This window comes from Oncorhynchus clarkii, chromosome 20, assembly GCF_045791955.1.
Source record: "Oncorhynchus clarkii lewisi isolate Uvic-CL-2024 chromosome 20, UVic_Ocla_1.0, whole genome shotgun sequence".
NCBI lineage: Eukaryota > Metazoa > Chordata > Actinopteri > Salmoniformes > Salmonidae > Oncorhynchus > Oncorhynchus clarkii.
Window position 1 is genome coordinate 45,586,571 of NC_092166.1, and position 21,546 is coordinate 45,608,116.

The 21,546-nt window shown below is 42.6% G+C and overlaps 1 protein-coding gene across 1 annotated transcript in view; it reads left to right on the forward strand.

Moving 5' to 3' along the window:
* Nucleotides 1–21,546, forward strand: part of LOC139376418 (thyroid hormone receptor alpha-B-like) — a 190,962-nt gene that overhangs the window by 161,366 nt on the left and 8,050 nt on the right. Inside the window, exons 4-8 of the mRNA XM_071118995.1 lie at nucleotides 10,691–10,752; nucleotides 11,633–11,671; nucleotides 18,513–18,613; nucleotides 19,162–19,309; nucleotides 19,492–19,697. Coding sequence (XP_070975096.1) covers nucleotides 10,691–10,752; nucleotides 11,633–11,671; nucleotides 18,513–18,613; nucleotides 19,162–19,309; nucleotides 19,492–19,697 — 556 coding nt within the window. The remainder of the gene's footprint in view (nucleotides 1–10,690; nucleotides 10,753–11,632; nucleotides 11,672–18,512; nucleotides 18,614–19,161; nucleotides 19,310–19,491; nucleotides 19,698–21,546) is intronic.

The following is a 21,546-nucleotide window of genomic DNA, read 5'->3' on the forward strand; positions in this document are numbered from 1 at the left end:
GTAGGTGCGTGTGTGCGTAGCAGATGTGAAGACCCTGGTTGGGAAAACAGGGACGGAACTTTTTCTGTCTCTGTGTGTATGTATCAGGATACTAAGTGGTGTTGTTCTCTCTCTGTGTGTGTGTGTGTGTGTGTGTGTCTGTGAGTGAGTGAGTGAGTGAGTGAGTGAGTGAGTGAGTGAGTGCTGTGCATGCTTGTGTAGTCGTGCGACACAGGCAGCATCAGAAGGCCACAGGGTGGGAGGCTGTACTGTCAGTGGGTTGACAATTTGATGGCTATCACCCAGGGCATCGGCATATCTGATGGCTTTTGATGAGGAAGCCAGAGCTGGGAGTGACATTTACCGTTGGCTATAACCCAATGACAACGCTATACTTGCTGCATTGTTGTTACAGCTGGACATGTTCTATCGGTTCATCCCATAGTGGCACTCAATGATTGATATATACATACTAGATGACTGATAGGGGGCGCCTTGTTGAAGCCACCATGCCACCATCTTGTTACTCCCCCACCATTGTAAAAATTATTTTGTATGCTATAGAAATGCCTTTATTAATGTCTACAAACATTTCTGATAGGCTTATTCTGGCTGTGCTGCTGCTCCAGTTTCAACTGTTCTGCCTTATTATTATTCGACCATGCTGGTCATTTATGAACATTTGAACATCTTGGCCATGTTCTGTTATAATCTCCACCCGGCACAGCCAGAAGAGGACTGGCCATCCCACATATGCTCTCTCTAATTCTCTCTTTCTTTCTCTCTCTCGGAGGACCTGAGCCCTAGGACCATGCCCCAGGAATACCTGACATGATGACTCCTTGCTGTCCCCAGTCCACCTGACTGTGCTGCTGCTCCAGTTTCAACTGTTCTGCCTTATTATTATTCGACCATGCTGGTCATTTATGAACATTTGAACATCTTGACCATGTTTTGTTATAATCTCCACCCGGCACAGCCAGAAGAGGACTGGCCACCCCACATAGCCTGGTTCCTCTCTAGGTTTCTTCCTAGGTTTTGGCCTTTCTAGGGAGTTTTTCCTAGCCACCGTGCTTCTACACCTGCATTGCTTGCTGTTTGGGGTTTTAGGCTGGGTTTCTGTACAGCACTTTGAGATATCAGCTGATGTACGAAGGGCTATATAAATAAATTTGATTTGATTTGATTTCTATTACAGACACGTTCGTACATACTTTGAAATTGTATTATGTCAGCTAGACATGCAAATAAAAACAATGCAGAGTTTTTTAAAAAGTAAGAAGAATTTGCCAAATAAACTAAAGGAAAAATAGTAACACAAAACAACAATGACGAGGCTATATACAACGGGTCAATGTGCAGGGGTACTGGTTACATGTAGGTAGGGATACAGAGACTATGTATGCATAGATAATAAACAGAGAGTAGCAGCAGCGTATGTGAAGAGTGTGAAGGAATGTCAATATGCATGTGTGTGTGTGTTTTGGAGTGTGAGTGTGGGGTTAGAGTCCTGTGAGTGTACATCGAGACTGTGCAAGAGAGTCAGTGCAAAACATTTTAATAGATAAGAATTAAATAAAGGGGGGGGGGGTTGATGTAAATAGTTTGGTGGGTGGCCATTTGATTAACAGTTCAACAGTTTAATTGCTTGGGGATAGAAGCTGTTAAGGAGCCTTTTGGTCCCAGACTTGGCGCTCCGGTACCGCTTGCCGTGTGGTAGCAGAAAGAACAGTCTATGACTTGGGTGGATGGAGTCTGACCATTTTTAGGGCGTTTCTCTGACAACGCCTGGTATTGAGGTCCCGGATGGCAGGAAGCTCGGCCCCAGTGATGTACCCACTACCCTCTGTAGCATCTTGTGGTCGGATGCCGAGCAGTTGCCATACCAAGCGGTGATGCAACCAGACAGGATGTTCTCGATGGTACAGCTGTAGAACTTTTTGAGGATCTGAGGTCACATGCCAAATCTTTTCAGCCTCCTGAGGGGAAATAGTCATTGTCGAGCCCTTTTTGTCACGGCTTTCTTCGGTAGAAGGAGAGTCAGACCAAAATGTGGCGTGGCTATTGCGATCCATGTTTAATGAAACTGAAGCACGAATCAATACAAAAACTACAAAACAATAAACGTAATGAGAAAAAACCGAAACAGCCTAAACTGGTGCAAACTGACACTAAGGACAGGGACAATCACCCACAAAACCCAACACCAAACAGGCTACCTAAATATGGTTCCCAATCAGAGACAATGACGAACACCTGTCTCTGATTGAGAACCATATCAGGCCAAACATAGAACTAGACAAACTAGACATGTAACATAGAATGCCCACCCAGCTCACACCCTGACCAACCAAAACATAGAAACATACAAAGCAAACTATGGTCAGGGTGTGACACTCTTTACGATTGTCTTGGTGTGTTTGGACCATGATAGTTCGTTGGTGATGTGGACTCCAAGGAACTTGAAGCTCTCGACCTGCTCCACTACAGCCCTGATGATGTGAATGGTTGCGTACTCGAACCTCCTTTTCCTGTAGTCCACGATTAGCTCCTTTGTCTTAACCACGTTGAGGGAGAGGTTGTTGTCCTGGCACCACACTGCCAAGTCTCTGACTTCCTCCCTATAGGCGGTCTCATCGTTGTCGGTGATCAGGCCTACCACCATTGTGCATGGCTACGCAGTCGTGGGTGAACGGGGAGTACAGGAGGGGACTAAGTATGCACCCGTCAAGGGCCCCCGTGGCGAATGTGTTGTTGCCTACTCTCACCAGCTGGGGCGGCCCGTCAAGAAGTCCAGGATTCAGTTGCAGAGTTAGGTGTTCATTCCGAAGGTATTTAGCTTAGTGATGAGCTTGGAGGGCACTATGGTGTTGAGCTGTAGTCAATGAATACTTTTTTTTTTTAAGTGTATTTGTCACGTGAGCCGAATACAACAGGTGTAGTAGACCTTACAGTGAAATGCTTACTTACAGGCTCTAACCAATAGTGCAAAAAATGTATTAGGTGAACAATAGGTAAGTAAAGAAATAAAACAACAGTAAAAAGACAGGCTATATACAGTAGCGAGGCCATAAAAGTAGTGAGGCTACATACAGACACCGGTTAGTCAGGCTGATTGAGGTAGTATGTACATGTAGATATGGTTAAAGTGACTATGCATATACAATGAACAGAGAGTAGCAGTAGCGTAAAAGAGGGGTTGGCGGGTGGTGGGTGGCGGCATTCTCACGAAGGTGTTCCTTTTGTCCAGGTGGGAAAGGGCAGTGTGGAGTGTAACAGAGATTGTGTCATCTGTGGATCTGTTAGAGTGGTATGTGAATTGGAGTGGGTCTAGGGTTTCTGGGAAGATGGTGTTGATGTGAGCCATGACCGGATGGATCACTTATGATACTGTCCCCACTACAACAACAAAGTAGTTAAATACATGTAATTTTATCCTTGAAACATTTTCTTGAAATACTGTAGAATTCCATTATGTCCTATGGAGGACTGCTCCTACTGGGAGTGCCAATATGGCCGACCTGTAGCTTCAAAGCCTTTCGATGGCCAGTACATAGCATAAGCAAACCAGGGTTTACAGTGCATTTGGAAAGTTTTCCACGTTTTGTTACTTCACAGCCTTATTCTAAAATGGATTCATTTTTTCCCCCTCATCAATCTACACATAATACCCTATAATGACAAAGTAAAAACAGTTTTTTAGACATTTTAGCAAATGGATTAAAAATAAATAACTGAAATATTACACTTACATAATTATTCAGACCCTTTACTCAGTACTTTGTTGAAGCATATTTGGCAGCTATTACAGCCTGGAGTCTTCTTGGGTATGACGCTACAAGCTTGGCACACCTGTTTTTGAGGAGTTTCTCCCATTCTTCTCTGCAGATCCTCTCACGCTCTGTCAGGTTGGATGGGGAGCGTCACTGCACAGCTAGTTTCAGGTCTCTCCAGAGATGTTTGATCGAGGTTCAAGTCCAGCCTCTGGCTGGGCCACTCAAGGACATTCAGAGACTTGTCCCGAAGCCACTGCTGCGTTGTCTTGGCTGTGTGCTTAGGGTCGTTGTCCTGTTGGAAGGTGAACCTTTTCCCAAGTGTGAGGTCCTGAGCACTCTGGAGCAGGTTTTCATCAAGGATCTCTCTGTACTTTGCTCTGTTCATCTTTCCTTTAATCCTGTCTAGTCTCCCAGTCCCTGCTGCTGAAAACATCCCCACAGCATGATGCTACCACCATCATGCATGACTGTAGGGATGGTATTGGCCAGGTGATGAGCGGTGCCTGGTTTCCTCCAGACGTGACGCTTGGCATTCAGGCCAAATAGTTCAATCTTGGTATCATCAGACCAGAGAATCTTGTTTCTCATGGTCTGAGAGTCAAACTCCAAGCGGGCTGTCATGTGCCTTTTACTGAGGAGTGGCTTCCGTCTGGCTACTCTACCATAAAGGCCTGATTGGTGGATTGCTGCAGAGATGGTTGTCCGTCTAGAAGGTTCTCCCATCTCAACAGAGAAACTCTGGAGCTTTGTCAGAGTGACCATCTGGTTCTTGTCACCTCCCTGACCAAGGCCCTTCTCCCCCGACAGCTCAGTTTGGCTGGTTGGCCAGCTCTAGGAAGAGTCTTGGTGGTTCTTCCATTTAAGAATGATGGAGGCCACCATTTTCTTAGGGACATTCAATGCTGCAGAAATGTTTTGGTACCCTTCCCCAAATCCTGTCTCGGAGTTCTACGGACAATTCCTTGAACCTCATGGCTTGGTTTTTGCTCTGACACTGTCAACTGTGGGACCTTATATAGAGAGGTGTGTGTCTTTCCAAATCATGTCCAATCAATTGAAGTTACCACAGGTGGACTCCAATCAAGTTGTCAAAACATCTCAAGGATGATCAATGGAACATATATTTTTAACATATTTGCACAAAAAAAAATGTTTACGTTTTTTCTTTGTCATTATGGGGTATTCCTTTGTAGATTGATGAGAAAAAAATCATATTTAATTAATTTTAGAACGAGGCTGCAATGTAAGAAAATGTTGAAAGGTGAAGGGGTCTGAACTTGAGGTAGTATGTACATCTAGATTTGGTTAAAGTGACTATGCATATATGATGAACAGAGAGTAGCAGTAGCGTAAAAGAGGGTTTAGCGGGTGGTGTCTGAAAACTTTTTACCGGTCTCTCATCCTGTCATATCTAGCATGAAAGCAGTCATAAATGTATATTGCAGCCCTATAAACGTGTCTACTTGTTATTGTGGCCCTTTTTGGTTGAGTGTCAAATGACCTCATGCTGTTGTAAAATAAGTCACTTTATTCCTGTTTGGGTTTGCAGAGTCGCAAATCACATGCGCTTCATTACAAGTACTGAATTTAAGTTGAAAAAAAATGGATTGCCCCAATTAGCCATTTCTCTATTAAACATTTAAGGGTGTTTTTACATTTCGTCCTCTTCAAAATAACCATCTCAGTCCTCTTTAACACTAGATCCGCCAAGACGGTCAATCTGACCGTTTTCAATTTTGGAATTTCAATAACTTCATTTCAATAAAAACCTTGAACCCACCTGTCCCTGACTTCTCCTAAATTGGTGTATTTTACACTCTAGCAGTACTTTCGGACAAATTTCATAAAAGACAAAAACGTTCTGAGCATGCCATCCTCAAAGCGCCATGACTGCATATTTAGTAGAAAGCCGGGCCTCGAAGAGCACCAATAGCCACCAGTCCAATAAATCCATTCAACTAGAAAAGCCTGGGCTAATTGGACCCCCCTTCGTGACAATGTAATTTGTTTGCGTTTATGAAGGTCTTAGCTAAGACTAGAATATAAAATGTAAATACTTAAAAGAACATAACATGTTCATTGGTTTATGTTACTGTAGACGATACAGTATGACTCATGATGAAGTCCCTCCTGCTCATGGGTGTTGTTCATCCGCTGCTTGAGCAACACGTGCGTCGATAGCAGCCAAATCGAGCATGTTGTAAAACACAGCAACAGGCCAGCGGCGAGTTTCTCCATCCTCCTGTCATCTCATACAACCATGCCATCTGATCTGAAACATTATCCGACTCTCGCTCACCTGCTGCCCGATACGGATCCTTTCCCAGATATGGAAAGCCGTTCACCACGAATCAGAATAATAATCATCAGAGATCTCATGATCCATTTATTCCCCGCCATCTGAGTCTGTTTTCATTCAGATCTTGAAAGCAAGGCTAACGCAGCATGTGCGTCCTTTTCGTTTTGGGCTTGCCATTGTAAGTTATGCACGCTCTCACTGTGTAGCCTACTCCAAGTTTTATTAGCCTACTAGACTAATAGACCTGCTTGGATTCAGTGGACTGATATATAGGATACACTGTTTTGAGATTTAGGAATAATTAGAATATATGGTAGAATGGCCCGAATGGCCTGTTCTTCCTTCACAATTGGTGATTACATAATTATGATTCGTTCTCCCCCTCTCCCATCATAATATACTTAATTTATTTAATCTTGTTGTTATATGTGTGACAATTTGTTTCGGTATAGTTTTGGTTCAGTTTCGAGGCAAATATCGATTCTCAACTCGGCATGGCACATTCAACTATCGGAGAAGGAGCGGAAAAGGCCGGGGAAACCATTCAAATGTTATATAGACTTATTTAGGAAAAGTCTAGGACGAGGGGGACATGACTTTAAAAATGGCAGAGTAATTAAACATTTCAATTTGTTTTCAGTCATTGCGATGCGTTCTGCCTTTCTAGTACTAATATACACAATCACAAATGAATCCATGAATATTTAATGTAGGAAGGTCATTAAAAAAACATGAAACAAGGCAATTTATTTAAAAAGAACAGAGTAGCATGTTTTGAGTTGTATTTATCTGTGCTTAGTTGTCAAGGCTATGGCTACGCCATGCCAATTAAATAAACGTGTTCGTTTAGCAGACATCACAGGCCCTGCCCTACCACAGTCAACACACATATTTTACAGTAAGAATATAATGGAATATCCCAAATGGCTATTGCTGATTGTCACCAGTAGCCTACTCACATGAGGAATACATGGAAACATGGTTATTCTAGAAAAAAAGTTATATTTTAAAACAGTGACCATCCGCGCAATTGTACAGAGTTTTGGCCAAAAAAAAAGGTTAATTAGAAACCTTGGCATCTGCACTTTCAGATATGGTATAGCAATCAAAATGTCTGGGCCTGCATGGACCTCTATATGATGATATGGAAGTAGCGCTATTTGGTAAGCGCCTTGCTTCTTTGTCAATGCAGGACATCAAGTCTCTTCGTTTTCTATTCGACAATATATACTATTGTCACCCATCATTGACTATTGTAAATGTAATCTTGTCTTTAGGCCACATCTATTACTATTATTCGTATTCGTATTAGTATGTGTGTGAAATTAGTTTCGATATAGTTAAGGTGTATTCTGAACGGGCCAGCTGTGCGGGAGACTTGTCTTACAGTCGAAAATACACTATCATCTTATTTTAGTATTTACAGTCTATGCGCTTCTGGATCAATTAAGTCATTTCGTGAACCTGAGGTTAACATAATCTTTTAACATAATAAATGCATTCGTTTATCAATGTATTATGGAATATTTATACAATTTAACTATAAAAAAATGGCCAGAATAACCGTCATGGCCATTCTAGTAGTTATTGAATTAAGGCGCTCTCAGTTTTAAAGTGAACTTTGGCGTTAAAAAAGGTAAATAACTGAGCTCTCTTTCTATTCACACTGCCCTTGCCTTTCAATGAGGACTCAAATCTTTTGCCAGTTCACTACACCCATTTTGTGGCCCGAGTCCTCTTTGCATTCATATCGCTATGTTTAGAAAGGAACCACGATCTTTTTCCTACATTCACTCAATACACTCTGGGTTTTTACAAAGCACAGGACAAGCCATTTAATCAGAACGTGTTATCAGACATCTAGATATGTCTACTTACATTTTGGAAGCTAATATATTGCATTTCGTTAAAAGATGAGATGATAATTGTAATCGAATGATACCAATAATATATACGTGTTAATAGTAACAAAATAAACAACAGCGGAATAACTGCCAATTAAATAGTGCTGTAATTCAAAATTGTACACCCAATGTAGGCTACTGCTCCTTTAAAAGCTATCATTTATTTTATTCCCTATGTTGTGATTCTCACCAAATATGTTGTCTCCTCACACTATTCAAACCCCACTTTCGAATAAACAGTTTATGAAGCTCTCGTATGTATCACATATTGCAAACAAATAACCTGACTAAAAACTCCACACAAATTTTGGGATTTCTGTGCATCCTCACATTGGCAGCGGTGTAAAGTACGTAATACTTTAAAGTACCGCTTAAGTAGTTGCTTTGTGTATCTGTACTTTAGCATTTCTATTTTTGAAAACTTTTGCTTTTATTCCACTACATTCCTAAAGAAAATTCTGTCATTTTTTTAACATTTTCCCTGACACCCAAAAGTACTCGTCACACTTTGATTACTTAGCAAGACAGGAAAACGGTCACAATTTCATTTTAATGATGGAAATTTGAATGCAGAGATAGAGGTCCTGATGGCCATTGTCGTGCCATTCATCCGCTGCAATCAACTCATGTTTCAACATGATAATGTCAACAATCCTCAGGCCACAATCAACAGCCGGATCAACTCTATGTGAAGGAGATGTGTCTCCTTGCATGAGTCAAATGGTCCACCCCCCCCCCCCCCCCCTTGACACTGACTTGTTTTCTAATCTATGCCCGTACTTTTTTTCTTAAGGTATCTGTGACCAACATATGCATATCCTTATTCCCAGCCATGTGAAATCCATAGATTATGGCCTAATGGATTTATTTCACTTGACTGATTTCCTTGTATGAACTGTAACTCTGTTAAATCGTATAAATTGTTGCATGTTGCATTTATATTTTTGTGTAGTGTATATTTTAAACCAAATACTTTTAGACCTTTACTCAAGTAGTATTTTACGTTGAGACTTTCACTTCTACTTGAGTTATTTTCTAACGTATCTTTACTTTTACTCAAGTATGACAATTTAGTACTTTTTTCCCACCACTGTCCATTGGTGCCTAAAAGAGAGAAGATAACGATGTGCAGATTCACCCGAAAGAAACGTGTGCTGTTTTGGATAGTGATCAAGTATGCACAGGAATTCCCAAATTTGTGTGGAGTTTTTAGTCAGGTTATTTGTTTGCAATATGTGATATATACGAGAGCTTCATAAACGGTTTATTCGATAGTGGGGTTTGAATAGTGTGAGAAGACAACATATTTGGTGGTGAGAATCACAACCTAGGGTACAACATCATTTCTAGCTCTTAAAGGGGCAGTAGCCTACATTGGGTGTACATTTCCTAATTATAGCATTATTGAATCTGCATTTATTATCCTGTTATTTATTTTGTTACAAATAATATATACATGTTAATAGTATATTTTGATTACAATTATCATATCATCTTTTAACCACAAAATGGGTGAAGTGAACTGGCAAAAGTGTTGTCCTCATTCAAGGCAAAGACAGTGTAATACAAAGACAACCGAGTTATTTTGCAATTATTTTTTTTAAACCACAGAGTTCACTTTAAAGAGGACTGTGATCGGTTCTGTTAAAGGGGACTATATGTGAAAACACACTAAGACTCGATTTGGTTCACTGTGGCACCGACATTACTGTAATTGGAAACAACTCAGTCGGTAATGCAACAAGAAGGCATACACACAGGGTCAGACACAGTTGGCATTTCAGCTCAATTAGGGAGTCAATGAAACAGCCACTTAAGTCCTTAGGATTTCCCTGGCAACAATAGATCGCTATTTACTGAGAACGGAGAGGGTGAGTTAGACCAGACAAACTAGTGTCCAAATTCACTTTAGTAAACTATATTATGTTTTATTAAAACATTTTTTAAAAGGAGTGGCAGGTAACCTAGTGGTTAGAGCGTTGGGCCAGTAACTGAAAGGTTGATAGATCGAATCCTCGAGCTGACAAGGTACAAATCTGTCATTCTGCCCCTGAACAAGGCAGTTAACCCACTGTTCCTAGGCCATCATTGTAAATAAGAATACTTTCCTAAATAAATAAAGGATAAATAAAATATGGTGAGATATGCTGAAGTGCTCAGGAGAGTCTGGATGGTTGCAGAGGTGGGACCCTTGGAAGTCTACTAGTGTTGACATCTGATAGATCCTACAGCATGACTTGTTAGTGCACTCTCTTCTGGGCTGTGTGCTTCCAGAGCTACCTAAGGAGCTCACAGTCTCCTCAATTCTCCTGTTGCAGAGCTATGTTCAGATGTGTGTGTGCGCATAGGTGTGTTTTTGTATGCGTGTGAGTGTTGCCAACTGTGTACGTTTGTGTGTGTGTGTGTGTGTGTGTGTGTGTGTGTGTGTGTGCGCGTATGTGTGTTTCGGCGTTGTTGTATGTGTGTGTGTTGTTGTTGTTGTTCTTGCCTTCCCCTCTAATGTAAATTGAAGTGGCAGGGCAGCCATTTTCCCGACCACAGACACTTAGCGCGAGCACTGCTACAGTCCTGCAAGACTCCCGCAGGAGAACTGTCAGGAGAAGACATGTCCTTCACGCCGCCTGTGTTTTTGAATTCCTGTGTGTCCTATTGTACGTAGACTCTAATGTCTCTGTCCTCTCTCTCTCTCTCCCCCCGTCTCCAACTATCTTTTATTCTCTCCTTCTCTACAGGTGGATCGATGGCCCGAAAAGGAAAAGAAAGAACAGTTCATGTTCTGTGAAGAGCATGTCTGGTAGGTACAGTTACGGTAGATTTACAGCCATTTGCACACAAGAACACTATGCTCACAATGTGGGTTTGATTGAATTCCAGCCTTAGACTCTTCAACTCTGGGGGAAAAAAACCTCAAACCTGCATTGTGTTCCCAACCTGTCACCTGGGTTGTACGGTGTGTGCTTGTGTGGAAGACCCAGAAGCCTCAGCTCATAAATCACTGTCACCTTCTTTACATTTTAGTCTGTGTTTATCACCAAAGAGAAGGGGGGGAAAGGGATCTCTTTCAACGGGAGGCTGTCGCTCTGCTCTCGTTCTTCACGCGGCAGAATGCACTGACTGACAGCTTGGAAGTTGAGGGGCGGAGGGTGAAGAGAAAGGAAAACAACTTTGAGGAATTTGCAGGACGCTACACGTCGCCTCTGCCGAGATGCCATAAAACCTCTGTGTTTGTCATCTCCTGAACACGCCCGGGCAGACAGACCAATGAGGAAGCCTGTAGGCCCCCAAAACCTAGCATGCTCTCTGGCAGCTAGACCTGAATCATGTGACCCTCCACGGTCCATCTCAGCTGGGAAACTATGACAATATGTCTGAGCTGGGTTTTGAGGGGTGGTGGGGCATAGTGCAGGTCCTTATTATCTAAGTGTTATAAGTTATGTCATTGGCATATGGCGTGGCACAGAAGGAAGGAAATGGGTTTCTTAAAAAAATATTTTGGGGGAAGAAGTTGTTTGTTACCAAAACTGAGTAGCGGTTTAACGGTTGCCTAAAATAAACAATATGTCATTTTGCTTGAAATTGATTTTGTGTAGTATTTTTCTATGAAGAAAGCATTGCCCCTTCCATTTTGTATTCGGTGAAAATAGATTCAAATGTGACTTTTCTTTTCTAAACAGAAATGAATGGATACGGACAGACTGGGTCAGAGAGTACAGGTCAGTTACATACAGCCTTTTGGGTCGGAGCATATCGAATTGGAATTTGAATAGATGGGACAGTACATCAATTGAGATATTGGAGTAGGGGTGACTATAGCAGTGGGTGTGGGCTGCAGCGGCACTATTGAGTTTGGGCTCGGGTTTCTAACAAAATCACACAGACTGGCTTGGGACCAGCCTGAGACTGAGACTGGGCATCCCTACCCTGCCTTCTCCCTGTCAAGTGTCCACTTGACAGTACCCGAATTGGTTAACCTCCTCACTCTCAGGCGAACACAGAGACACACACATGCATGCGCGAGTGCACACAAACACACATTGTCACACTGTCGTTTCCTCTAGTGGTTTGTATCCTGACTCTCATGTGATGGGGTCCTCAGGCCAAGATCTTAGGATAAGATCATGAGTTTTTGTTTGACTGTGTTCTATTGTATGTCTGCTTATGCCAGGGTTGGGCTCAATTCCATTTCAATGCCGATCAATTCAGAAAGTAAACCCAATTCCCAATTTTCCTCCGTGAAAATAATTGAAGGTAATTGGAATTTCCGTGTACTTCCTGAATTGTCTGAAATTGAAATGGATTTGACCCCAACCCTGTTTCATACTTTATATGTATTTGGAGATACAAGTAACTGCCAAAATAAAAGAAACACCAACATAGTGTTACTCAACCCTCTGTTACTCAATCCACAAGCAAGCATACAAGGCCTTCCCTCGTCCCCCCCTTTGGCAAATCAGATTACGGCTCTATACTCCTGCTTCCTCTTTACAGACAGAAGCTCAAACAGGAAGTACCCATGATGCGCTCCGTAGAAAAATGGTCAGACGAAGCCGAGGCTGTGCTGCAGGAATGCTTTGCTAGCTCTGACTGGAATATTTTCCCGGACGATTAGCTTAGACGAGTTAACCACATCAGGAAATGCATCGCAGACATCGTCCCCACAGTGAAGGTTCGCTGCTTCCTCAATCAAAAGCCCTGGATTAACTCTGAGGTGCGCAGTAAGCTAAAGGACAGAATTACCGCTCACAGAGCAAACGCATCCAACCCCAGGGCTACGGCTGAGGACACGAACATGTACAAAAAGTCAGACTACGACCTCCACAGAGCCGTCAAACAGGAAAAAAGACAATATTGGAACAAGGTGGAAACCTATTATACCGGCGCCTAAGCTTGACGCATGTGGCAGGGGCTACAGTACATTACAGACTACAAAGGAAGCCTGATCTGCCCAACGATGCCTCTCTACCAGATGAACTCAATGCCTTGTATGTGTGCATTAACAAAAAAACAAGACAGAGCCCTGAATGAGGGACCCCGCTAATCCGGAGGACCGGGTGATCTCTCTCTCCGAGGCTGACGTACGTTTTTTTAATGGGTAAAGACTCGTAAGGCTGATTGGCTAGACACTATTCCAGGGAGTGTCCTCAGAGTATGCCAGACCAACTGGCAGGCATCTTCACAGACATTTTTAACCTCTCCTTCGCCCAGTCTGTAATCCCCAAATGTTTCAAACTGACTACCATCATTCCTGTTCCCAAAAACTCTTAAGTCATCCTGCCACAATGACCACCACTCTGTAGCACACATCTGTGATAATGAAGTGCTTTGAAAGGCTGGTTATGGCACACATCAACTCCATCATCCTGGACACCCTGAACCCACTCCAATTTGCATACCGCCCCAACAGATCTCAATTGCACTCCACGCTCCCACCTAGAAAAGAGGAATACCTACGTGAAGATTCTGTTCATTGACTACAGCTCAGCATTCAACACCAAAGTGCCCTCCAAGCTCGGGACCCTGGGACTGAACACTCCCCTCTGCGACTGGATCATGGACTTCCTGACGGGCCGACTCCAGGTGGTAAAAGTAGGCAACAACAGCTCCGCCACGTTAACCCTCAATACGGGGGCCCCCCAGGGGTGTGTGCTTAGCCCCCTCCTGTACTCCCTGTTTGACACATGGCATGGCACCCTCAACATTTTTTGTCTGAATAACCCATGAAGGAAATGGGTTTCTTAAAAACAATTATGCGAGAAGTGGTTCGTTACCAAAACTGAGTCAAGGTTTAGCTGTTGTCTAAAATAAACAGCATGTCATTTTACCTTACATTTATTTTGAAAGGCTTTATTTCATCTAAATGTATCTAGATTAAGTGTAGTATTTTTCTATGAAGAAAGCATTGCCCCTTCCATTTTGTATTCGGTGAAAATTGATTTAAATGTGACTTTTCTTTTCTAAACAGAAATTAATGGATACGGACAGACTGGGTCAGAGAGTACAGTTCAGTTACATACAGCCTTTTGGGTCGGAGCATATTGAAATGGAATTTGAATAGATGGGACAGTACTTCAATTGAGATATTGGAGTAGGGGCAACTATAGTAGTGGGCGTGGGCTGCTGCAGCACTATTGAGTTTGGGCTCAGGTTCCTAAGAAAAACCACACAGACTGGCTTGGGATCAGCCTGAGACTGAGACTGGGCATCCCTACCATGCCTTACCCTGCCTTCTCCCTGTCCAGTGCATTTCAGTGTACTTACTGAAGTGTCTGGAATTGACCTCAACCCTGGTTTGTACTTTATATATATATATATATATATATATATATATATATATATATATATATATACACAAACACATACACATCTATCTATCTATATGCGCACACACACACACACACACACACACACACACACACACACACACACACACACACACACACACACACACACACACACACACACACACACAAACACACACACACACAAGCACACACAGTGGGGCAAAAAAGTATTTAGTCAGCCACCAATTGTGCAAGTTCTCCCACTTAAAAAGATGAGAGAGGCCTGTAATTTTCATCATAGGTACACTTCAACTATGACAGACAAAATGAGAAAAAAAATACAGAAAATCACATTGTAGGATTTTTTATGAATTTATTTGCCAATTATGGTGGAAAATAAGTATTTGGTCAATAACAAAAGTTTATCTCAATACTTTGTTATATACCCTTTGTTGGCAATGACAGAGGTCAAACGTTTTCTGTAAGTCTTCACAAGGTTTTCACACACTGTTGCTGGTATTTTGGCCCATTCCTCCATGCAGATCTCCTCTAGAGCAGTGATGTTTTGGGGCTGTTGCTGGGCAACACAGACTTTCAACTCCCTCCAAAGATGTTCTATGGGGTTGAGATCTGGAGACTGGCTAGGCCACTCCAGGACCTTGAAATACTTCTTACAAAGCCACTCCTTCGTTGCCCGGGCAGTGTGTTTGGGATCATTGTCATGCTGAAAGACCCAGCCACGTTTCATCTTCAATGCCCTTGCTGATGGAAGGAAGTTTTCACTCAAAATCTCACAATACATGGCCCCATTCATTCTTTCCTTTACACGGATCAGTCGTCCTGGTCCCTTTGCAGAAAAACAGCCCCAAAGCATGATGTTTCCACCCCCATGCTTCACAGTAGGTATGGTGTTCTTTGGATGCAACTCAGCATTCTTTGTCCTCCAAACACGACGAGTTGAGTTTTTACCAAAAAGTTATATTTTGGTATCATCTGACCATATGACATTCTCCCAATCTTTTTCTGGATCATCCAAATGCTCTCTAGCACACTTCAGACGGGCCTGGACATGTACTGGCTTAAGCAGGGGGACACGTCTGGCACTGCAGGATTTGAGTCCCTGGCGGCGTAGTGTGTTACTGATGGTCGGCTTTGTTACCCAGCTCTCTGCAGGTCATTCACTAGGTCCCCCCGTGTGGTTCTGGGATTTTTGCTCACCGTTCTTGTGATCATTTTGACCATTTTGACCTCTTGCTTGTTTGTAGGTGACCAAATACTTATTTTCCACCATAATTTGCAAATAAATTCATAAAAAATCCTACAATGTGATTTTCTGGATTTTTTTTCTTTCTCATTTTGTCTGTCATAGTTGAAGTGTACCTATGATGAAAATTACAGGCCACTCTCATCTTTTTAAGTGGGAGAACTTGCACAATTGGTGGCTGACTAAATATTTTTTTTGCCCCACTGTACATGTACTTCCTGAAGTGTCTGGAATTGACCTCAACCCTGGTTTGTACTTATATATATATATATATATATACACACACATACACACACACACACACATCTATCTATATATATATATATATATATATATATATATATATATATATATACATACATACATACACACACACACACACACACACACACACACACACACACACATCTATCTATATATATATATATACACACACACACACACACACACACACACACACACACACACACACACACACACACACACACACACACACACACACACACACACACACACACACACACACCTTCAGATTAGTGGATTAGGATATATCAGCCACTCCCGTTGCTAATAGGTGTATAAAATTGAGCTGTTATAGCAGCAAAGGGGGGGGGGGGGCAACTCCAAATGAATGCCCGTGATTTTGGAATGAGATGTTTGACGAGCAGATGTCCACATACCTTTGGTCATTTAGTATATTTGGTGATACAGGTAACTGGCATAATAAAGGAAACACCAACATAGTGTTACTCAACCCACTGCTACTCACACCTCCTGTACTCCCTGTTCACCCAAGAATGTGTAACCACACATGACACAACAGTGGTCAGCCTGATCACTGATGTCGACGAGACAGGCTATAGGGAAGTTGTCAGAGACCTGGCCGTGTGGTGCTAGGACAACAACCTCTCCCTCAACATCAGTAAGACATAGGAGCTGATCGTGGACGACAGGAAACAGAGGGCCGAGCACACCCTCATTCACATCATTGGGGCTGTAGTGGAGTGGGTCGAGAGCTTCAAGTTCCTCGGTGTCCACATCGCTAAGGATTTGAAATGGTCCAATCACACCAACACAGTCGTGAAGAGGGAACGACAACACCTCTTCCCCCTCAAGAGGCTGAAAAGATTTGGCATGGGCCCTCAGATCCTCAGAAAGGTCTACAGCTGCATCATCAAGAGCATCTTGACTGGCTGCACCACAGCTTGATTGGTATGGCAACTGCTCGGCATCCGACCACAAGACGCTACAGAGAGTATTGCGGGCGGCCCAGTGCATCACTGGGGCCGAGCTCCCTGCCATCCAAGACCTCTATACCAGGCAGTGTCAGAGGAAGAACCAACAATTTTTCAAAGACTCCAGCCACCCAAGCCACAGACTGTTCTCTCTGCTACCGCACAGTAATTATGGAACCAACAGAACCCTGAACAGCTTCTACCGCCAAACCATAAGACTTCTAAACAAGACCGCTAAATTAGCTAATCAAGTGGCTACCCGGACTTCCTTCATTTCTCCTTTTTTTGCACAAACTCTGTTGCACTGACGCTATGCACACACACTGAACTCTACTCACAAATACAGTTGAAGTCGGAAGTTTACACACCTTAGCCAAATACTTTTAAACTTAGTTTTTCACAATTCCTGACATTTAATCATAGTAAAAATTCCGTCTTAGGTCAGTTAGGATCACCACTTTATTTTAAGAAAGGGAAATGTCAGAATAATAGTAGAGAGTGATTTATTTCAGCTTTTATTTCTTTCATCAAATTCCCAGTGGGTCAGAAGTTTACATTCTCAATTAGTATTTGGTAGCATTGCCTTTAAATTGTTTAACTTGGGTCAAACGTTTTGGGCAGCCTTCCACAAGCTTATCACAATAAGTTGGGTGAATTTCGGCCCATTCCTCCTGACAGAGCTGGTGTAACTGAGTCAGGTTTGTAGGCCTCCTTGCTCGCACACGCGTTTTCAGTTCTGCCCACAAAGAACAGCTTCAATGCACCTTGGCGTATATTCTAGAAGTGTCTGGAACTCGATGCGACACCATTCTTGTTTTTTTGTTTGTTTGTTATTTTGGGTATTGATTAGGATCCCCATTAGCCTCTGTAAAAGCATCAGCTACTCTTCCTGGGGTCCACATGAAACATGACATAGTACAGAACGTTATTAGTCAAGGACTGAACTACATCAATTTAAAACGTCACACAGAGTACATACACACAATATCTAGGTCTAATTCATAATACAGTGCCAATTACAATACAATATATATAAAATGGCTGTCACTTCACAGTCCCCTTTGTGCAGTAAGGTGTTCTTTTATCGGGTTTTCTTTATTGCTAGCTTGAGTTACCTACGGGGGCACAGAGTTCCATGTAGCCATGGCTCTATCTAATACTGTGCGTTTCCCAGCCTCTGTTCTGGACCTGGGGACTGTGAAGAGACCTCTGGTTGCATGTCTTGTACTGATGAGTGTCCTAACTGTGTGCCAACTGCTTGGTACCTGCAACAGATCAATACTTCGCACAAAGACCAATAGTGATGTAGTCAATCTCTCCTCAACTTTGATGTCGGTGGAAAACGCGGTGTTCAATTGGGTTAAGATCTGGTGACTGACACATACACACACGCGCCCTTTAACCCCCCTATGCCCTTTTAAGACCCTTCTTTCAAAGTCGCTGAGATCTCTTCTTCTAGCCATGGTAGCCAAAATAATGGGCAGCAGGGCTTTTTTATACATGACCTTAAACATGACGGGTTGTTGATTGCTTAATTAACTCAGGAACCACACCTGTGTGGAAGCACTTTGTAGCCCTCATTTACTCAAGGGTTTCCGTTATTTTGGCAATTACCTGTATCTATTACGCCTATCTTGAAACCTCTGAGGTCCGTAGTACTGACTATCTTTAAAGCATCAGTACTGTGTGGCAATAGTGTGAACTTCAGGTCTTATCCTCATACTCACTCCTTCTCATCCCACTCTCCTTCTCCACCTCTCTCTGTGTGCTGCAGGGTACATCCCCAGCTACCTGGAGAAGGATGAACCGTGCGTGGTGTGTGGAGACAAGGCCACTGGCTACCACTACCGTTGCATCACCTGTGAGGGCTGCAAGGTGAGACACACAGGGCCACATGCACACGCTACAGAGCACAACTTTTGAATGGAGACTGCACTGTTTAGGTTAGGACAAGGCCAGGAAAAACAAAGATCAGATGGGGGAAGGGTTCATCCCAACATCAACCATACATAAATAAGGATATTCACATGCATTAAATTCGGGGCAGGTGTTTTTTTGCCTGAATTTAATGCACACACACACACACACACACACACACACACACACACACACACACACAGCGTGACAGCTTCCTCAATATTTACAGTATGTCATATCTATGTCAGTTCTGTCATCCTCACTCTAGTCCAAGGGACTCTGACTGACTCTCTCTCTGTCTCTCTCCTCCCCCACTTCAACTCTGCATCATGGTCTGTCTGCCACCCCTGTCAAATCCTCTCGCACACACGCACACACACACACACACACACACACACACACACACACACACACACACACACACACACCCTCTGGCTCCTTCTTTCTTCCTTCTTCCCTTTCTGTTCCTCCATTGTTTTTCTTCACCCTCTCGCTCTCTCTCCCAGGGTTTCTTTCGGCGGACAATTCAGAAGAACCTCCACCCCGCCTACTCCTGTAAGTACGATGGCTGCTGCATCATCGACAAGATCACCCGCAACCAGTGCCAGCTGTGCCGCTTCAAGAAGTGCATCGCAGTGGGCATGGCCATGGACCGTGAGTGTCTCTCTCGCACTCACATGCATGCACGCACACACACCGTGTCGTGCACAATGTCATTTATCCAACACATTTACAAACATTTTACAAGTCATACGGATGCCCTCAGTCGTGACTCCTTGATGTAACTGAAATACATTTTCTCTCTCCCTTTTTTGTTCCTCCTTTCTCTCTCTCAGTCGTCCTGGATGACTCTAAGCGGGTGGCCAAGCGGCGTCTGATCGAGGAGAACCGGGAGAAGAGGAAGAAGGAGGAGATGGTGAAGACTCTGCAGAACCGGCCGGAGCCCACCGGCTCAGAGTGGGAGCTGATCCGCATGCTGACCGAGGCCCACCGCCACACCAATGCACAGGGCTCCCACTGGAAACAGAAACGCAAGTTCCTGGTAAGAGGATGAAGGACAGGTTGGCTGCCAGACTATGAGATGTTTTAATGACAAAGACAAGCAGAGACATAACAGGCGTTGAAGCAAGCAGACATGACCAGGCCCCCCCGGGACAAAACTCTAGTACAAATCTAAAGTAGATTTTCTCAAAGCCTTACTTCCTTGTTAATCTCTGTTTATACCTGGTTTTGCATCATAATCTGCTTTGCAATAATTGGTTACAGTAATCAAATTCAACATGTCACAACAGCTTGATTGTAGAGTTTCAATAAACCGGTAGACCAGATATGGCTAAGCTTCCAGGTGATGAACTTACAACAGTGTTGTAGACATGAGACCACAGCTACAAGTAGCTTGTTAGCGTCTGGAGTGTACAGCAGGGCCTTCTCTCTCGACCTTGGGAGGAAACTCCTCCATGACTTAGACTCAATGGATTTTTACAAAAGATTGAAAACGTTTCCCCATATGTCCCCATATTCTATGATAAGTATTTTGTTTTTCAAAGGCCCGTTGGACATCACTGCTCATTGTCCATTTGAGCTTACACACGAAACACACAGAGAAATATTTGTAGCCTGTATGTTGAGAATGCCAAATCACTGTGGACTATTGCTACGGTGCCTTCCGAAAGTATTCATACCTCTTATTCCACATTTAGTTGTGTTACAGCCCAAATTCAAAATGGATTAAATGTAACTTTTTCCCCCCTCACCCATCTACACACAATACCCCATAATGACAAAAGAGAAAACATTTAGAAATGTTTGCTAATTCATTGAACATAAAATGTAGAAATATCTCATAAGAAATAAGAAAGAAATATCTCATCAGAAATATCTCATTGAACATAAAATGTAAAAATATCTCCTAAGTATTCACACCCCTGAGTCAATACTTTGTAGAAGCACCTTTGGTAGCGATTACAGTTGTGAATCTTTCGGGGCGGCAGGTAGCCTAGTGGTGAAAAGCAGACTGAACCTGGTTTTCCTCTAGGATTTTGCCTGTGCTTAGCTCCATTCCATTTATTTTTTATCCTGAAAAACTCCCCAGCCCTTAACAATTACAAGCATATCCATAACATGATGCAGCCACCACTATGCTTGAAAATATGGAGAGTGGTACTCAGTAATATGCTGTATTGGATTTGCCCCAAACATAACACTTTGCATTCAGGACAAAAAGTTAATTGCTTTGCGATATTTTTTTTGCAGTATTACTGTAGTGCCTTGTTGCAAACAGGATGCATGTTTGGAAATATTTTTATTCTATACAGGTGTCCTTTTCACTCTGTCAATTAGGTTAGTATGGTGGATTAACTTGAAAGTTGTTCATTCATCCTCAGTTTTCTTCTATCACAGCCATTAAACTGTTTTATAGTCACCATTGGCCTCATGGTGAAATCCCTGAGCAATTTCCTTCCTCACCGGCAACTGAGTTAAGAAGGACGTCTTTATATTTGTAGTGACTTTTTTTTTTTGTTGTCTATTGATACATCATCCCAAGTGTAATTAATAACGTCACCATGCTCAAAGGGATATTCAATGTGACTTGTTAAGCAAAGTTTACTCCTGAACTTATTTAGACTTGCCATCATAAAAGGTCATTTTTTATTAATTAGTAAAAAATTCTAAAACATAATTCCACTTTGACATTATGGGGTATTGTGTGTAAGCCAGTGGGAAAAAAATCTAAATTTCATCCATTTTAAATTCAGGCTGTAACACTACAAAATGTGGAAAAGTCAAGTGGTATGAATACTTTCTGAATGGATTAAATTTGTCTATTGCAAATCACTTTGACCTCGCCTGTATGTATAAGCCTTTATTACATTCAATGCCAGCGGGGGCAC